This window comes from Nerophis ophidion, linkage group LG28 (assembly GCF_033978795.1).
Source record: "Nerophis ophidion isolate RoL-2023_Sa linkage group LG28, RoL_Noph_v1.0, whole genome shotgun sequence".
In the NCBI taxonomy this organism is placed as follows: Eukaryota; Metazoa; Chordata; class Actinopteri; order Syngnathiformes; family Syngnathidae; genus Nerophis; species Nerophis ophidion.
In genome coordinates, this window is record NC_084638.1 from 24,883,975 (window position 1) to 24,905,646 (window position 21,672).

The 21,672-nt window shown below is 32.8% G+C and overlaps 1 protein-coding gene across 1 annotated transcript; it reads right to left on the bottom strand.

The window, feature by feature from the left end:
- Positions 1 to 52: 52 nt before the first annotated feature.
- Positions 53 to 19,323, bottom strand: LOC133544940 (zinc finger protein ZFP2-like). The gene is made up of 5 exons (XM_061890187.1): positions 18,880 to 19,323; positions 13,140 to 13,980; positions 12,371 to 12,392; positions 6,692 to 6,890; positions 53 to 1,552 (listed from the first exon to the last, which is right to left on the bottom strand). Exons 1-5 carry the CDS (start codon positions 18,992 to 18,994, stop codon positions 576 to 578), a joined length of 2,154 nt encoding a protein of 717 aa, XP_061746171.1. The 5' UTR covers positions 18,995 to 19,323; the 3' UTR covers positions 53 to 575.
- Between the last annotated feature and the right edge of the window lie 2,349 nt (positions 19,324 to 21,672).

Below are 21,672 nucleotides of genomic sequence, written 5' to 3' on the forward strand. Positions count from 1 at the left end.
AGCTACAAAAGTACATTTCTTTCACTAACAAAGTTACAAAATAGGGCAGTAAGAATAACAAACATTTTATTTATTGAATCCAAAATATTGAAAATCAATGACTCGGTGCATTTGCAAACATCTAAACTGTAACCTGCGAGCCAAAAATATACAACAAATCTTCCCTTCCAAAGAGGAGAAATATATAAATGTGTGTGCACGTACAACACTTAAAACCTTTAGCAAAACAGTAAGCGGAATACAATTATGGAACGAATACATAAACAATGTAGTCATATGATCCACTTTAAATAGGAGTTCAAAATCAATGTGTTTACAAATAGAAGGAGGAATCCCGATTAAAATTTTAAACCTCACTAAAAATGTGACATCTTCTATCATTAGTTCGAATTCAAGAATAGAAAATGTGTTAACAAATTCTATGACAGAAAAAAAGGGGTATGATTATGTTCGCTCTACTTTGGCCGTGTTGAAGTGTGGAACTAAAAACATGTGTGGGGACACAGCCTAACTCTGTGCATGATGGATTTATACAAAATACAAAAGAAAAACCATACCCATGTCACATCAGGCCATCAGTGTCTCTCCATGTGTCGATCCAGAGAGGATAAGAAAGAAAAGGCCTTACCGCAAACCGAGCAACTAAAAGGTTTCTCTCCCGTGTGCGTTCTCTTGTGTGCCTGCATGGTGACCTTCTGGGTGAAGCTTTTGCCGCAGTCGGAGCAACTGAAAGGTTTCTCCCCTGTATGCGTCTTCAGGTGTTGATTCAACGTGGAAGTCTGGGCGAAGGCCTTACCGCACACGGGGCAACCGAACGGTCTTTCCCCGGTGTGCGTCCTCACGTGCGACAGCATGTGCGCCCTCTGGGTGAAGCGCTTGCCGCAGTGCGAGCAGCGGAAGGGTTTCTCGCCGGTGTGCGTTTTGGCGTGCAGCCGCAGCGAGGACGCCTGGGTGAAGGCGTTGCCGCAGACGGCGCAGCGGAAGGGGTTCTCGCCGGTGTGCGTCCTCGCGTGCGACTCCATGGTCACCTTCTGCGAGAAGCTCTTGCCGCAGTCAGGGCAGCGGAAGGGTTTTTCTCCCGTGTGCGTCCTCAAGTGTCGGTGCAGCGAGGACATTTGAGAGAAGGCGTGGCCGCACACCGAGCAACTGCACGGTTTTTCCGAGGCGTTGTTGTGTGAGGTTGTGTCCTCGCTATCTGACAGTGGAGCTAAGAGGTTGTCTCCATCAGCTTCTGTGGTCACGTGTTGTGTCAGAGGCTCCGCCCCTTTCTTCTCCTCACGCTCACCTTTGACCTCCTCACCTTCACTCTTCACAGGGACACCAGTCACTGGAAACATCAGTCCTTCAATATGCTCTCCCTCCTGACTGATGGTGTGTTCCTCCTCTTCCTCTTTGATGTGCAGGGGATGTGGCGCCTCCTCTTCCTCCTCTTTAAAACAAAGGGGCCATGGCTCCTCTGCTTCGTCTTTAACGCGAGTGGGCGCCCACTCGCGATCTTCCTCTTTAATGTGGGCGGGCTGAGGCTCGGGTGGAAGATGTTCTTCACTGACGTCTGCAGGTCACAGCAGGACAATCATGGACAAAAAAAAAAAAAGTATTCATTAGAGAAAATAAAATCAGGCTAACGGGACGTGACATAATAGTTTTCCCAGTGTGAAGTATATTTTTGCAATTTAAAATTAATAAAAGCCGTTATCTTCTCTGTTTTATGAATGTCCATTGTGATTTCCATCTACAGCTTCAAAGTTGGGATCTCCTGTGATATTCATTTCCTGGTAATGCTTTTCTCTGATTAGTGATTGTACTGTTTAAAAAAAGGTTACTCCCTCTTTGGCTATAGTTTGTTTTCCTATGTATTTGTTCAATATCTGTTTATATTATTTTATTTGTTATTATTATCCTTTTTTAACTATCTGTTTATATTCTATTAGTTTATTTTGTATTATTGTCTTTCTTTTAAAACTATCTTTTATATTTTTTTCCTCATTATTTTTAAGCGAACTGTTTCTATTTTTATATAATATATTATTATCATTATTATTTTCGTAAATTTATTTATTTGTTAATATTATTTTACTATCTGTTAATATTATTTTATTTTTATCTTTTTTAACTATCTGTTTATATTATTTTATTTTGTATTATTATCTTTTTTTAACTATCTGTTTATATTATTTTATTTTGTATTATTATCTTTTTTAACTATCTGTTTATATTATTTTATTTTGTATTAATATCATTATTATTTTTCAATCTATCTGTTTCTATTTTTTATACTGTATTTTATATTATTTTTGTAAATTTATTAATTTGATAATATTATTTTACTATATTTTTATATTATTTTATTTTGTATTATAATCATTTTATGTATGTGATTATATTATTTTATTTTGTATTATTATTATCATGATCTTTTTTTTAACTATGTTTATATTCTTTAATTTTGTATTATTATCTTTTTATCTATCTGATTGTATTATTTTATTATGTATTATTATTATTATCTTTTTTTAACTATCTGTTTTTATTCTTTTATGTTTGTTTTCTTATCATTATTATTTTTTAAACTATCTCTTTCTATTTTTTTATTTTATATTCTCATAATTATCTTTGTTAAATGAATGTATTTGTTAACATTGTTTTACTCCCTGTTTATATTATATGATTTGTTATAATTATCATGTTTTTAAACTATCTGTTTATATTCTTTTATTTGTTGTTATTATATTTTTTAACCATCTGTTTGTATTATGTTATTTTGTATTATATATTTTTATAACTATCTGTTTATATTATTTGATTTTGTATTATTAACAGATGCTATATAATAATAATAATAATAATAATGATTATTATCATTATTCCCCCCCCACATTCGACCCATACCAGTTTGCTTATCGCCCTAACCCCTCCACAGAGGACGCCATCTCCTCTGCACTCCACCTGAGCTTAGAACATCTGGAAGGAAAGGACACACACGTGCGGATGTTGTTTCTGGACTTCAGCTCCGCATTCAACACCATCATCCCGCAGCATTTGGTGAGCAAACAGGCCCCCTTGGATTCAGTACCCCCCCTTAGCAACTGGCTGCTTGACTTCCTCACAGACAGACCCCAGAGTCTGTGAGAGTGGGCAACAACACCTCCAGTGCCATCTCCCTGAGCACCGGCTCCCCCCAGGGTTGTGTCCTGAGTCCTGAGTCCGCTGCTGTTCACATTGATGACCCATGACTGCTGCGCCAGGTCCACTACTAACCACATTGTGAAGTATGTGGACGACACGACAGTAGTAGGCTTCATCCGTGACAACAACCACATGGACTAGAGGTAGGAGGTGAAACATCTGGTTGACTGGTGCAGAACCAACAACCTGGTCCTGAACGTGGACAAGACCAAGGAGATCATGGTTGACTTCAGGAAGCACCAGTCCAGCCACGCTCCACTCTTCATCAACGGCACAGCGGTGGAGATGGTAAGCAACACCAAGTTCCTGGGGGTGCAGATCACTGACAATATAACCTGGTCCCTACACACCGGAGCTCTTGTAAAAAGAGCTCAGCAGCGCGTGCACTTTTAGCGTGGGATGAAAAGAGCACAGCTCCCTCCCCCCATTCTCAGCACATTCTACAGAGCCACTATAGAGACCACCTGCTGACCAACAGCATCTCTGTCTGGACTGGAGCCTGCAATGCCTCAGACTGGAAGTCTCTCCAGAGAGTGGTGAGGATGGCGGAAAAGATCATCAAGACTCCTCTTCCTCCTATCCAGGAGATTGCAAAAAGCCGCTGCCTGACCAAGGCTCAGAAAATCTGCAAAGACTCCTCCCACCCCCACCAAGGACTGTTTTCACTGCTGGACTATAGGAAGAGGTTGCGCAGCCTCCGAAGCATAACCTCCAGGTTCTGTAACAGCTTCTTCCCTCAGGCTGTAAGAACACATCATAATTAAATTATCCCCTCAGCTCCCCCCAAAATGGATTAACTCGCTGGAATAAAAAAAGACAATATAACATACATCCATAAATGTGGACGCATGTGAAAAAGTGCAATATATTTATCTGTACAGTAATCTATTTATTTATTTATATATATGTATTTATTATATATATATATATATATATATATATATATATATATATATAATTTATATATATTTATTTAATTATATATGCACCTTATTGCTTTTTTATCCAGCACTAACTAGTTCTTGGTTTCTTATGTAACGAAATATCGTTCTTATCTGTGCTGTAAAGTTCAAATTTGAATGACAATAAAAAGGAAGTCTAAGTCTATCATTATCTTTTTTAACTAATTGTTTATATTTTTTTATTTTGCATTGTTACTATTTTTTTAACTATCTGTTTGTATTGTTTTATTTTGTATTATTATCATTATTTTTTTAAACTATGTGTTTCTATTTTTATATTTTATATTATCGTTATTATTTTTGTAATTGTATTTATATGTTAATATTGTTTTACTATCTGTTTATACATTTTATTTTTTATCATTATCTTTTTAGCTATCTGTTTATATTTTTTTTAGTTTGTATTATTATCTTTATTAACTATCTCTTTATATTCCTTGATTTTGTATTATTATAATTATCTTTTTCTTAATTATCTGTTTATATTATTTCATTTTGTATAATTATTTTTTTAGACTATCTGTTTGTATTTTTATATTTTATATTATAATTATTATTTTTGTAAATTTATTTATTTGTTAATATTATCCTAATATCTGTTTATATTGTTTTACTAGTTGTTATTATCTTTTTTAACTACCTGTTTGTATTTTTTTTAATTTTATTTTGTATTCTTCTTCTTTATAACTATCTGTTTCTATTTTTACATTTTATATTATAATTATTATTTGTGTAAATTAATGTATTTATTAATATTATTTTACTACCTGTGTATATTATTTTATTTCTTATTATAATTTTTAACTATCTGTTTGTATTCTTTTATTTCGTATTATTTTCATTATTATTTTTTAAACTGTTTCTATTTGTATATTTTATTTTATAATTATTATTTTTGTAAATGTATTCATTCGTTAATATTATTTTACTATCTGTTTGTATAATTTTATTTGTTATTACTATCATTTTTTAACTATCTGTTGATACTCTTTTATTTTGTATTAATGTTTTTTTAACTGTTTAAATTATTTTATTTTGTATTATTATTTTATCTTATTTTTTTTAACTATCTCTATTCTTTTATTTTGTATTATTATCATTATTACCATTTTTGATTTATTTGTTGATATCATTATTACTGTTTTTTTTGTTCTTTTGCTGTTTTACTGTTTTTGGGGGCGGGGGAGGGTTGGCATCATTGGGATATAAACAATATAGAACATCACATGGACAAAGACAAGAAAGTTCTGTGGTCAGATGCAACAAAAATGGAGTTGTTTGGCCACAATACCCAGCTGTATGTTTGGAGGAGAAAAGGTGAGTCCTTTAATACCAGGAGCACCATTCCTACCGTAGGTCGGTCCATGAGGACCGTAAAGATGCCGGACTAATGATACTGCCATCTGTATTTTTTGTTCCAGCTGACTGACGTTTTGACTTTTTGTCGCATTCAGTTCAGCTGCAGCTGCTACACATTAAAAATCCTTTTGGAATAATGACAAATAAGGAAGCAACACCACACAAAAGTGGTGGTCAAAGTCTTTTTGGCGGCCAAATTTTCAATGCATCTCTAGTCAATAGTGTGAAAATAATGGACTATATACAGTCGTGGTCGAGTTTCCAATCATTTCTACAGCTCTTATTTTATTGTGATTGGAGCACGTACTTGTTTTTCACAAAAAAACTTATTTCATTGTCCCATTCACTCTCTGTAAAGCACCAGTTCCATTGGCAGCAAAACAGGCCCAGAGCATAATACTACCACCACCATGCTTGACGGTTGGCATGGTGTTCCTGGGATTAAAGGCCTCAACTTTTGTCCTCCAAACATATTGCTGGCTATTGAGGCTAAACAGCTCCCTTTTTGTTGCATCTGACCACAGAACGTTCCTCCAGAAGGTAAAATCTTTGTCCATGTGATGTCAGATGATTCAAAAAAGAAACAATGCTGAAATCACTCTATCACAAAAAATTAAGAGTTGTATAAAGGATTGGGAACTCCAGACAGCCATGACATCATGTTCTTTACAAGTGTATGTAAACTTTTGACCACCACTGTACATGTCAAATCATATAAAATGTTATTATACACGTGTAGTGTTACTAATCAAATATAAAGTGAGTAAGGATGTGAGAGTAAGAAGTAAATAAACCTAAGAATAGTGTTAATAATGAAATATAAAGTTATTAAAGATGTGAGAGTAAGAAGTAAACAAACCTAAGAATAGTGTTAATAATGAAATATAAAGTTATTAAAGATGTGAGAGTAAGAAGTAAACAAACCTAAGAATAGTGTTAATAATGAAATATAAAGTTATTAAAGATGTGAGAGTAAGAAGTAAACAAACCTAAGAATAGTGTTAATAATGAAATATAAAGTTATTAAAGATGTGAGAGTAAGAAGTAAACAAACCTAAGAATAGTGTTAATAATGAAATATAAAGTTATTAAAGATGTGAGAGTAAGAAGTAAACAAACCTAAGAATAGTGTTAATAATGAAATATAAAGTTATTAAAGATGTGAGAGTAAGAAGTAAACAAACCTGTTCTGTGTAACACAACTTGATGATGTTTCTTATAATAAACATCCAGTAGCTCCTTCTCCTCTTTGGATCTGGAAAGTTCCCCCTCGTTTCCGTCCATCGCTCTTTCGCACATTTCCACACGTTTGCCACACTTTAAACTCACACTTGATCTCCGTTTAGCGACGTTTAAACAACTTCCGGTTCGCTTTGTTAGCAGCTAACAAGCTAAGCTCTGCTAAGCTAACTCGCGAGCTAAGTTAGCATTGAAATGACTTAATGTGTCCTACTACAAATGAATTATGAACGTTTACGTTGTTAAATGACGTACATGCGTGCACGTACCTACTTATTAATTACAAGTAACTTTAACGAGGACAATATCATATTTTCCGTCGAACGCCATCTTGGCTAGTATTACTCCTGTTCTCGCGCGGCGTTGTCAGATCTCGCGAGATAAACAAGCTGGCTACAGACGCTGGCCGTTACAATACTGTGCTGCCATCTGCTGGTCATTTTTGGCTACTGCAGGCAAGAACTGCTAGCTTTTAGTCACGTTGCCATTTGTTGCGTGAGTGCTCCAAACCCTTCACAAATCTATTTTCTACCGCTTGTCCCTTCACACACATGTTTTTTTCAACTTCTTCTTTTACAGATTCTTTTCCAGATCTACCTTCCACATTTTTTCATCCGATTCAAAGCGTTCCAACTTCAAACTTTTCAGTCTTTTCGGGAATTGCGGGCCTTCCCTGGACAAATACCCCCCCCTCCCCCCAAATTCACACAATCCACAGATTTCCAGTTTTTTCTGGACATTTTTCCCATTCAAAAATAAGTTTTCAAACTTCCTCCATTTCCACATTTTTCCACCGATTCAACCCATTCCACCTTCAAGACATTCCTCCATTCTGGAAGTTAAACTATCATTTTTCCAAGCAAAAAAAAAAAAATAAAATCCAGGATTTTCCAGAATTCCTGGTTTTCCTGAGCCCTGATTCCAACCTTTTTTTCTGGCGACTTCTCCTTCCAAAACATTCTTCTTAATCGGGAAAAAAAAAGGATTTTTTTTTTTAACCGGAAAAATTCCAGAAATTCCAGGAATTCCGTAATACAATTTTTCAATTCAACATGTTACAATTTCAACATTTCTCAACAGATTTGGAAATTTTCAACACGTAACCGTTTCAAATAGTTCGTAACTTTCAAGTTGTTTTTTTTTTAGCATTTTCACAAAAAAAAAATCCTGCTTTTCCCAAAATTCCCAATTTTTGGGGAAATTCCCATTAAAATGAATTGGCAATTCTTCAAACTTCCACCATTTCCACATTTTTCAACCCATTCAAACCATTCCACCTTCAAGACATTCCACCATTCTAGAAATTAATCTATCATTTTTCGAAGTAAAAAAAAAAAATTCCAGGATTTTCCAGAATTCCTGGTTTTCCAAAGCCCTATTTCCACCATTTTTATCTGGTGACTACTTCTTTCACATTTTTCAACGTATTTCAACACATTCCACTGTCAAAACATTTTTTCTTAATCAGGAAAAAAATATATATTTTTTTTCAACCGGAAAAATTCCAGAAATTCCAGGAATTCCGTAATATAATTTTTCAATTCAACATGTTATAACTTCAACATTTCTGAACCGATTTGGAAAATTTCAACACCAACCATTTCAACTCATCCAGACCATTCAAGTTTTTGGGAAATTCTCATTGAAATGAATTGGCCATTCTTCAAACTTCCAAAATTCCCACATTTTTCAACCCATTCCACCTATAACACATTCCACCATTCTGGAAATTCAAATCATCATTTATCCAAGTTCCAAAAAATTCCAGGATTTTCCAGAAACCTTGGTTTTCCAGAGCCCTATTTCCACACTTTTTTGGGTGACTACTTCTTCCACATTTTTCAATGCATTTCAACCATTCCACTGTCAAAACATTCTTCTTAATCAGGAAAAAAAAAACAAGTTTCAACTGGAAAAATTCCTGAAATCCCAGGAATTCCGTAATACAATTTCTCAATTCAACATGCTTCAACTTCAACATTTCTTAACCCATTTGAACATTTTCAACACCAAACCGTTTCAACTAGTTCGGACCATTAAAGTTTTTTAGCATTTTCCCCCCAAAAAATCCCGCTTTTCCCGAAATTCCTAATTTTTGGGAAAATTCCCATTGAAATGAATTGGCCATTATTCAAACTTCCACCATTTCCACATTTTTCAATCCATTCAAACCATTCCATCTATAACACATTCCACCATTCTGGAAATTCAAACTATCATTCATCCAAGTTCAAAAAATTCCAGGATTTTTCAGAATTCCTTGTTTTCCACAGCCTTATTTTCACCCTTTTTTTCCTGGCAACTACTCCTTCCACAATTTTCAACGCATTTCAACCATTCCACCGTCAAAACATTTTTCTTAATCAGGAAAAAAAAATTTTGTTTTTTTTCAACCAGAAAAATTCCCGAAATTCCAGGAATTCTGTAATACAATTTTTCAATTTAACATGTTACAACTTCAACATTTCTCAACTATTTTGGAACACTTTAACACCAAACATTTCAACTCATTCAGACCATTCAAGTTTTTTAGCATTTAAAAAAAAAAAAAAAAATCCTGCTTTTCCCAAATTTCCCAATTTTGGGGGAAATTCTCATGGAAATGAATTGGCCATTCTTCAAACTCCCACAATTCCCACATTTTTCAACCCATTCCACCTATACCACATTCCACCATTCTGGAAATTCAAACTATTATTCATCCACGTTAAAAACAATTCCAGGATTTTCCAGAATTCCTGGTTTTCCAGAGCACTATTTCCACCTTTTTTCTGGTAACTATTCCTTCCACATTTTTCAACGCATTTCAACCATTCCACTGTCAAAATATTCTTCTTAATCAGGACAAAAAAGGTAAGTTTGTTTTTTTTCAACTTGAAAAAGTCCTGAAATTCCAGGAATTCCGTATTACAATCCCTCAATTCAACATGTTCCAACTTCAACTATAGTCTACCACAGGGGTAGGGAACCTATGGCTCTAGAGCCAGATGTGGCTCTTTTGATGACTGCATCTGGCTCTCGGATAAATCTTAGCTGACATTGCTTAACACGATAAATAATGAATCATTTTGCTGGCAATCACAGTGTTAAAAATAACCTTCAAAATATATGCATTTTAATCCATTCATCCATTTTTCTACCGCACCTGTTCAAGAAGTCACATTATTGATTAGAAGTATTTTATTTATTATTGGTTAGCTTTAGAATAAAACATGTTATTTAAAATAATAGGAGACTTATTGTACTCTGCAAATGTTATTAATTTAAAAAAATGCATGCATTTAGTTGTATTCGGTGTTAGAAAATATAATATGGCTCTCACGGAAATACTTTTTAAAATCTTTGGCTTTCATGGCTCTCTCAGCCAAAAAGGTTCCCGACCCCTAATCTACTACATCTACTCCACTATACTAGACTATACTACACCTACTCCACTAAACTAGACTCTACTATATCTACTCCACTAAACTAGACTATACTACATCTACTCCACTAAACTAGACTCTACTAAATCTATTCCACTATAATAGATTCTACTTTGTCTACTCCACTAAGCAAGACTCTATTATATCTACTCCACTATACTAGACCCTATTATATCTACTACTGTATTTTTAGACTGAATCATATCTACTCCACTAAACTAGACTCAACTATATCTACTCCACTAAACTCTACCATATCTACTACATTATACTAGACTCTACTATATCTACTCCACTATACTAGACTCTGTTATATCTACTCCACTATACTATCCTCTACTATATCTACTCCACTGTACTAACTCTACTATATCTACTTCAGTATAATAGATCCTACTGTATCAACTCCACTAAACTAGAGTCTGCTATATCTACTCCACTGTACTAGACTCTACTATATATACTACACTAAACTGGACTCTACTATATTTAATCCACTATATTAGACTCTACAATAACTACTCCACTAAATTACTCTACTATATATATACTCCAATAAAGTAGACTCTACTATATCTACTTCAGTACAATAGATTCTACTGTATCTACTCCACTAAACTAGACTCTACTATTTATACTCCACTGTAATATACTCTACTATATCTACTCCACAGTACTAAACTCTAGTATATCCACTCCACTAATCTAGACTCTACTATATTTACTACACTGCACTAGACTCTACTATATCTACTCCACTAAATTAGGCTCTACTACATCCACCCCACTATACTAGACTCTACTATACCTATTCCACAATGCTAGACGCTAATATATCTACTCCACTATACTAGACTCTACTATAACTACTCCACTAAACCAGACTATACTATATCTACTTCAGTACAATAAATTCAACTATATCTACTCCACTAAACTAGACTCTACTATTTATACTCCACTGTACTACTCTACTATATCTACTCCACTAAACTAGACTCTACTTTATCTATTCCACTATACTAGACTCTACTATATCTACTCCACTAAATTAGGCTCTACTACATCCACCCCACTGTACTAGACTCTACTATACCTATTCCACAATGCTAGACGCTAATATATCTACTCCACTATAATAAATTCTACTTTATCTACTCCACTAAACTAGACTCTACTATATCTACTCCACTAAATTAGGCTCTACTACATCCACCCCACTATACTAGACTCTACTATACCTATTCCACAATGCTAGACGCTAATATATCTACTCCACTATACTAGACTCTACTATATCTACTCCACTAAACCAGACTATACTATATCTACTTCAGTACAATAAATTCAACTATATCTACTCCACTAAACTACTCTACTATTTATACTCCACTGTACTACTCTACTATATCTACTCCACTAAACTAGACTCTACTTTATCTATTCCACTATACTAGACTCTACTATATCTACTCCACTAAACTAGACTCTACTATATATACTCCACTGTACTAGAGTCTACTATATCTACTCCACTAAACTAGACTACTATATTTACTCCACTATAATAAATTCTACTTTATCTACTCCACTAAACTAGACTCTACTATATCTACTTCACTACACTAGATTCTACTATATATATTCCACTAAACTAGACACTACTATATTTACTCCACTATACTAGACTCTACTATATCTACTCCACTATACTATAACTACAATATCTATTCCACTAGTCTATACCATATCTATTCCACTATGCTAGACTCTACTATGCTTACTCCACTATACTAGACTCTACTATATATACTCCACTAAATTAGACTCTACTATATCTACTCCACTATACTAGACTCTACTATAACTTACTCCACTATATTAGACTCTACAATATCTACTCCACTATACTAAACTATACTAGACTCTATTATATCTGTTCTATAATCTACTCATTAACTTCGCTATACTAGACTTTCCTATACAATCAAATCAATGAACTGCACTATACAAGTCTCTACTATAGAGTATACTCTAGCTACCCTACTATATTTACTCCACTAAACTGTAGTAGACTACTATATCTACTCTAGATATTGTGTAAATGGTAAATAAAAAGAGAATACAATGATTTGCAAACACTTTTCAACTTCTATTCAATTGAATAGACTGCAAAGACAAGATATTTCATGTTCACACTGACACATTTGGAATAGGATGCCTGCAGCATGTTTCAAGAAACCTGGCACAAGTGGCAAAAAAGACTGAGAAGGTTGAAGAATGTTCATCAAACACTTATGATTGGGTGTAAAAGCAGCTTCCATGAAATGCTCAGTCGTTCACAAACGAGGACGGGGCGGTGGTCAAAAATGACTGAGCAATTTTTTTAAGAATAACATTTCTCCACCAGCTATTGCAAGGAATTTGGGGATTTCACCTTCTATGCTCCGTAATATCATCAAAAGGTTCCGATAATCTGGACAAATCATTGAATGCCCGTGACCATGGATCCCTCAGGCGGTACTGCATCAAAAAGCCACATCGGTGTGTAAATGATATCACCACATGGGCACAGGAACACTTCAGAAAAACCACTGTTAGTAACTACAGTCGGCCACTGTATCTGTAAGTGCAAGGTAAAACTCTGCGATGCAAAGCCAGAGCCATTTATCAACAACACCCGGAAACGCCGCAGAACTCATCTAAGATGGACTGATGCAAAGTGGAAAAGTGTACTGGGGGTCTGGCGAGTCCACGTTTCAAACTGTTTTTGGAAACTGTAGTTTCTCTTGAGATGGCTTCAACAGTGTGACACATTTTAATATTATAGAAAGTGTTGGAACAAATCTGGAGCAGCTGATCCGGAGCTCAATTAGTTGAAAATAATTACAAAACAGCATCAGACAAAATATATTACCGGGACTAAATTTGTCCGGGTAAAAGCAAACAAAGAGTCGACCATCAGTGCCTCTCCATGTGTCGATCCAAAGAAGACAAGAAAGAAAACGCAACGCTGCACACTGAGCAACTGAAAGGTTTTTCCCCCGTGTGGGTCCTCATGTGCGAGAGCATGTTCACCTTTTGGGAGAAGCTCTTGCCGCAGTCCGAGCAGCTGAAGGGTTTCTCTCCGGTGTGCGTCCTCATGTGCCGGTTCAGAGAGGACGTCTGGGCGAACGCGCCGCCGCACACCGAGCAACTGAAGGGTTTCTCTCCCGTGTGCGTCCTGGCGTGGGAGAGCATGTGCGCCTGTTGCGCGAAGCGCTTGCCGCAGACCGAGCAGCGGAAGGGTTTCTCCCCCGTGTGCGTCCTGGCGTGAGACAGCATGTGCGCCTGCTGCGCGAAGCGCTTGCCGCAGACCGAGCAGCGGAAAGGTTTCTCCCCCGTGTGCGTCCTGGCGTGCACCAGCATGGTTGTCTTCTGGGAGAATTGCGTGCTGCAAACGGAACAACTGAACGGTTTCCCTCGGACGTGCGTTCGCAAGTGAGAGTCCGCGTTTGCGTGGGTGTGAGACGTTGCGTCGTCGCTTTCTGATAGTGGAGCTAAGAGCGTGTCCGTGTGTTGTGTTGGAGGCTCCGCATTTTCACATTTGACCTCACCATCTTCACTCTTCACAGGGACACCAGTCACTGGGGACCCCTCCTGACTGATGCTGTATTCTTCTTCCTCCTCTTTAATGTAGGGGGGCTGTGACACCTCTTCCTCTTTAATGTGAGGAGACCGTGGCTCCTTCTTTTCTTCTTTAAAGCAAGGGGACTGTTGCTCCTCCTCTTCTTCTTTAATGCCAGCGGACCATGGGTTCGGAAGATGTTCTGCACGGACACAAGAAGACAAACACCAAAAAAAAAAGTAAGCACAGGCGGAGACAGCATCATGCTATCTTTTATTTGAATAGTCAAAGTTGAAACAAATACAGGAAAAAAAAGGGTGTTCAAATGTGGTGATATCCTTTACACACTGCCGTCGCTTTTTGATGCAGTGATTTCTACAGATACTCTGATCTTTTTGATGATATTACAGACCATAAATGGTGAAAACCAAACTTCCCGCATGATGATGCAAGTTTTCGGTGTATAAATATACATATTTCATATTAGGAAAAATATTTTTTTCAGACAGCAGGTGTCAAACTCACGTCAGAGGGCCACTTGTATGAATATCTCGTTAAACAATTATATCTAATTTTCAAGTATTTTTTAAAAATAGATTGTAGATGATTAGGAATATTTTGTGAAAGAATAAATTAGTTTAGCATGGAAGTACTTTTATTGAGGCACATCATTATGAGGGCCACATGAAATGGAGTGGCGGGCCAGATGTGGCCCCGGGCCTTGAGTTTGACACCTGTGTTGTGTACTGTGTTGTACTGTAAGGACAACATGGATCCTATTCTACAAAAACTGTAAAAAAAATAATAATACAATTCATAAAATGCAGTCCTCCTGTTTGGCCCCGCCTCTTTTGTTTGGCCCCTCCTCTCCACAAAGGTGTGCAAGTTTCACGAGTACATCAAATAAAAGCTGATAGTTTAGCTACTTGACTAAAGTATAGAAAGCTGGTTTTATCCACTGACATTTTTTGACACTGAAATTTTCTACACAGACTTTTTAAGCACTGAATTATTTTTACACAAACTATTTTTTCATTGAAATTTTTTTAAATGAATTTTTATACATTGAATTTTTAAACAGTGAATTTTGATACACTGAATTTCAAACCACTGATTTTTTTACAGTAATTTTTTAAACACTGAATTATTTTCACACTGAATTTTTATACACAGAATTTTTTCAGACAGATTTTATTATCCATTTAATTATCATTACACTGCATTTTTTGTACTGAGTTTATTTACACAGAATTTTTATCCACTGACATTTTATTTTGCTAAATGTTTCTACATTGAATTTTTTTAGACAGACTTTTTGAACACTGAATTATTTTAACACTGAATTTTTATCCACTGAATTTTTTTACACTTAATTTTTATCCAATGAAATTTTTTTGGACTGATTTTTTTCACACATAATTTTTATGTATTGAAATATATTTTTCACTGAAATATTTTTACACTGAATTTTTATCCACTGACATTTTTTACACAAAATTTTTCTACATTGAATTTTTTTAGACGGATGTTTTAAACACTGAATTATTTTTACACTGAATTTTTATGCACTCAATTTTTTGTGTATTTTTGTCCACTGACATTTTTTAACACTTACATTTTCTACACAGACTTTTCAAACACTGAATTATTTTTACATTATCTATTTTTTTGCAATAAAATTAAAAAAATAATAATTTTTATACACTGAATTTTAAACCACTGATTTTTTTTTACACTAAATTTTTATACACTGAATTTTTATCCACTGACATTTTTTTTACACTAAATGTTTCGACACTGAATTTTTTTAGACAGACTTTTTAAACATTGAATTATTTTTACACCGAATTTTTATGCACTTAATTTTTTTTTTACACTTAATTTTCCTGCACTGAATCATTTAGACAGAATTTTTAAACAATGAATTATTTTAACACTGAATTTTTATCCACTGAAATTTTTTTTTCCACTGAATTATTTTTGCACTGAATTTTTATGTACAGATTTTTTTACACGGAATTTTTATCCACAGACATTTTTGGCACTAAATTTTTCTACACTGAATTTTTATGCACTCAATTTTTTATAGTGTATTTTTATCCAGTGACATTTTTTGACACTGAAATTTTCTACACAGACATTTTAAACACTGAATTGTTTTTACTTTAACTATTTTTTGCAAATAATTTTTTTTTAAATAAATTTTTATACACTGAATTTTTAAACACTGAATTTTAAACCACTGATTTTTTTACAGTATTTTTTTAAACACTGAATTATTTTCACACTGAATTCTAATACGCTGAATTTTTTTTACACAGATGTTTTTATCCATTTAATTGTTATTACACTGCATTTATTTGTACTGAGTTTATTTACACAGATTTTTTATCCACTGACATTTTTTTGCTAAATGTTTCCACAATGATTTTTTTTAGACAGACTTTTTAAACACTGAATTTTTATGTACTTAATTTGTCTACACTGAATCTTACTACACTGATTTTTTTAGACAGAATTTTTAAACACTGAATTTTTTTACAGTTATTTCTATCCACTGAAATTTTTTAGACTGATTTTTTTCACACTGAATCTTTATCCACGGAATTTTTTTTAACTGAATTATTTTTGCACTGAATTTTTATGTACTGATTTTTTTACACTTAATTTTTATATCCACTTAAACTTTGTTTCAACTGAATTATTATTGCACTGAATTTTTATGTACCGATTTTTTTACACTGAATTTTTAATTATCATACACTGCATTTTTTCGCACCAGCGCCCCCCGCGACCACAAAAGGAATAAGCGGTAGAAAATGGATGGATGGATGGATGCATTTTTTGTACTGAGTTTTTTTTACACAGAATTTTTATCCACTGACATTTTTTTTTTCACTAAATGTTTCTACACTGATTTTTTTTGACTGACTTTTTCAACACTGAATTATTTTAGCACTGAATTTTTATGAACTTAATTTTTTTCACACTGATCCACAGACATTTTTTACACTAAATTTTTCTACAATGAATTTTTATGCACTCAATTTTTTATAGTGTATTTTTATCCACTGACATTTTTGACACTGAAATTTTCTACACAGACTATTAAAACACTGAAATTTTTTACTTGGACTATTTTTTGCACTGACTTTTTTTTTTTTTATGAACTTTTAAACATTATATATTTATACACTAAATTTTAAACCACTGATTTTTTTTTTACAATACATTTTTATACACTGAATTTTTAAACACTGAATTTTTTTCACACTGAATTTTTTTTAGACACATTTTTTTAATCCATTTAATTATTATTACACTGCATTTTTTTGCACCAGCGCCCCCCGTAACCCCAAAGGGAATAAGCGGTAGAAAAATGGATGGATGGTTGGATGCATTTTTTTGTACTGAGTTTTTTTACACAGACTTTTTATCCACTGACATTATTTTACACTGATTTTTTTAGACTGACTATTTAAACACTGAATTATTTTTACACTGAATTTTTATGCACTTAATTTGTTTTTTACACTTAATTTTTCTACACTGAATCTTACTACACTGAATTTTTTTAGACATCATTTTTAAACACTGAAATAATTCAGTGTGTAACACTATATTTATATCCACTAAATTTCTTTTACACTGATTTTTTATCCACATAATTTTTTTTTACTTTTTGTATTAAATTATTGAATTGAAATTTTTGCCTTAAATTTTTATGTACTGATTTCTTTTATACAAAATTTTTATCCACTGACATTTTTTACACTAAATTTTTCTACACTGAATTTTTTAGACGGACGTTTTAAACCCTGAATAATTTTAACACAGAATTTTTATGCACTGAATGTTACTACACTGAATTTTGCAGACATAATTTAAAAAGTTCTGAAATATTTTTACACTTAATTTTGATGCACTCAATTTTTTATTGTGATTTTTTTTATCCACTGACATTTTTAACACTGAAATGTTCTACACAGACTTTTTAAACACTAAATTATTTTTACGTTATCTATTTTTTGCACAGAATTTTTTTTTAAATTAATTGTTATACGCTGAATTTTTATACAATGAATTTTAAACCAGTGAATTCTTTTACACTACATTTTTAAACACTGAATTTTTATACACTGAATTTGTTTACACGGATTTTTTATCCATTTAATTATATTTACACTGAATTTTTTTGTACTGAATTTGTATGCAATTGATTCTTAAACACTGAATTATTTTCACACAGCATTTTTATCCACTGACATTTTTTAAACTAAATGTTTCAACACTAAATTTTTTAGACCGACTTTTTAAACAATTAATTATTTTTACACTGAACTTTTAGGCACAAGATTTATTTTGCACTTAATATTTCTACAATGAATCTTACCACACTGATTTTTTTAGACAGACATTTTAAACACTTAATTATTTTAACCCTGAATTTTTATCCACCAAATTTTTTTACACTTCATTTTTAACCACGAAAATTTTTTTAGACTTATTTTTTTCACACTGAATTTTTTTCCACTGAAATTTTTTTTGCACTTAATTCTTAACCACTGAAATCTTTTTATACTGATTTTTTTAAACTGAATTTTTATCCAATTACATTTTTTAGACTAATTTTTTCTACTCTGATTTATTTTAGACAGACTTTTTAAACACTGAATTATTTTCACACTGAGTTGTGGAAATGACTGGAAACTCAAGACAGCCATGGCATTATTTTCTTTACAAGTGTATGTAAACTTTTGACTAGTATTGGTTGCACTTTATTTAAATGAGATGTGAATCCATTGGTCACTTATTGTTGTTTATTTGTGTCCATAATTCATTGATAGTCATTCCCTTACAAGAAAAAAACAGAAATATAAGATACTTCACCTGCAGTGTCCCGTATCCATTTCTTGGGGGGGTGGTATCGTTAAATAAAACAATTTCGTAAACATGTTGATATACATTGTTACAAACCCAGAGGAACGTCAATCAACTCATTTTCATGATACATATCAATTCAAAGCAGTTTCTGTTTAAGAAAATTGTTATTAGTCAAACATAAAGTTAGTAAAGATGTGAGAGTAAGAAGTAAACAAACCTGTTCTGTGTAACACAACTTGATGTTTCTTGAAAACAGCGTCCAGTAGTTGATAGTTCTCCTCTTTTGTTCTAGAAAGTTCCTCCTCGCACTCCGCTATCGTTCTTTCGCACATTTTCACACAATCCCAACACTTTGCACTCACATTAGTTCTCTACTTTGCGACGTTTAAACAACTTCCGCGTCTCTTTGTTAGCAGCTAACAAGCTAAGCTAACTAGCAAGCTAAGCTAACTAGCCAACTACGCTAACTAGCGAGCTAAATTAGCGAAGCTAAGAACGCAACAACGTGCAACCACGCTAATGTTTCCGGATGGAAACAATTATTAATCGACGTTTTCTCTAAATAGACAACATTTTTGTTAACATGTACGTACTTGACAACACGCAACATTTAAGACGACCCGAGACTCGATCTGTCTGCGCATGCGCCTGATTACGTCGGTTTTTTTCTACGGCAGTGTTTACGACAGAGCTTTTGCAACGTCACGACCTGAGGTATTTTTTTTAATTTTTAATTTTTAGACGGTGCGGATAAAATTAACTGTATTATTCTTAAAATATAAAACAACACTTAAAATATGATTAATTTATGAATCTGACACAATTTCAATTACTTTCACTCTGGAGTACGGTGAGAGAAAACTAACATTTTACCGAACTATCGAAACATGTCAAGACACCTACTCAAACGTATCGTAGTTCCGGTTTTAAAATAAAAGCACTACACTACACATCCGATTTAACAACATTAAAAAATAAAAATGTCCTACATTACGATCGTGCTTTGTCAAATCTGTTATTTCGTGATAATTAAACTCAATTGATGAGTATTAGGGATATTGTGTTAATTATTTTATGACGTGTTTTGGTTGAATTTTCATTCACGTAATGTTTACCAGGCTGAATATCACACATGGTTAATCAACACAGGTGGTTCAGACATCGTCATGCAGCAAAACAAATATGATAAAAGTGTACAACATTTAATGTACAAAAATATCAGAAGCATTTATTCAGGTAAAAAAATATCACAGATTACATTACCAAACATTTTTGACAATGAGGTAAGAGATATGTGATGTAAGTAAATATGTCATGTAGTAACATTCATAATAACATGTAATATATACATGATGTAAGTATATCTGTAGTATCTAGTAACATTCATAATAACATGTAATATATACATGATGTAAGTATATATGTCATGTAGTAACATTCATTACATGTAATATATACATGATATAAGTACATCTGTAGTATCTAGTAACATTCATAATAACATTTAATATATACATGATGTAAGTATATATGTAGTATCTAGTAACATTCATAATAACATGTAATATATACATGATGTAAGTATATATGTCATGTAGTAACGTTCATAATAACATGTAATATATACATGATGTAAGTATATCTGTAGTATCTAGTAACATTCATAATAACATGTAATATATACATGATGTAAGTATATATGTCATGTAGTAACATCCATAATAACGTGTAATATATACATGATGTAAGTATATATGTCATGTAGTAACATTCATAATAACATGTAATATATACATGATGTAAGTATATATGTAGTATCTAGTAACATTCATAATAACATGTAATATATACATGATGTAAGTATATATGTCATGTAGTAACATTCATAATATGTAATATATACATGATGTAAGTATATATGTAGTATCTAGTAACATTCATAATAACATGTAATATATACATGATGTAAGTATATATGTCATGTAGTAACATTCATAATAACATGTAATATATACATGATATAAGTATATATGTCATGTAGTAACATTCATAATAACATGTAATATATACATGATGTAAGTATATACGTCATGTAGTAACATTCATAATAACATGTAATATATACATGATGTAAGTATATCTGTAGTATCTAGTAACATTCATAATAACATGTAATATATACATGATGTAAGTATATCTGTAGTATCTGGTAACATTCATAATAACATGTAATATATACATGATGTAAGTATATATGTCATGTAGTAACATTCATAATATGTAATATATACATGATGTAAGTATATATGTAGTATCTAGTAACATTCATAATAACATGTAATATATACATGATGTAAGTATATATGTCATGTAGTAACATTCATAATAACATGTAATATATACATGATATAAGTATATATGTCATGTAGTAACATTCATAAGAACATGTAATATATACATGATGTAAGTATATCTGTAGTATCTAGTAACATTGATAATAACATGTAATACATACATGATGTAAGTATATATGTCATGTAGTAACATCCATAATAACGTGTAATATATACATGATGTAAGTATATATGTCATGTAGTAACATTCATAATAACATGTAATGTATACATGATGTAAGTATATCTGTAGTATCTAGTAACATTCATAATAACATGTAATATATACATGATGTAAGTATATCTGTAGTATCTAGTAACATTCATAATAACATGTAATATATACATGATGTAAGTATATATGTCATGTAGTAACATCCATAACGTGTAATATATACATGATGTAAGTATATATGTCATGTAGTAACATTCATAATAACATGTAATATATATACATGATGTAAGTATATCTGTAGTATCTAGTAACATTCATAATAACATGTAATATATACATCAATCAATCAATCAATCAATGTTTACTTATATAGCCCTAAATCACTAGTGTCTCAAAGGGCTGCACAAACCACCACGACATCCTCGGTAGGCCCACATAAGGG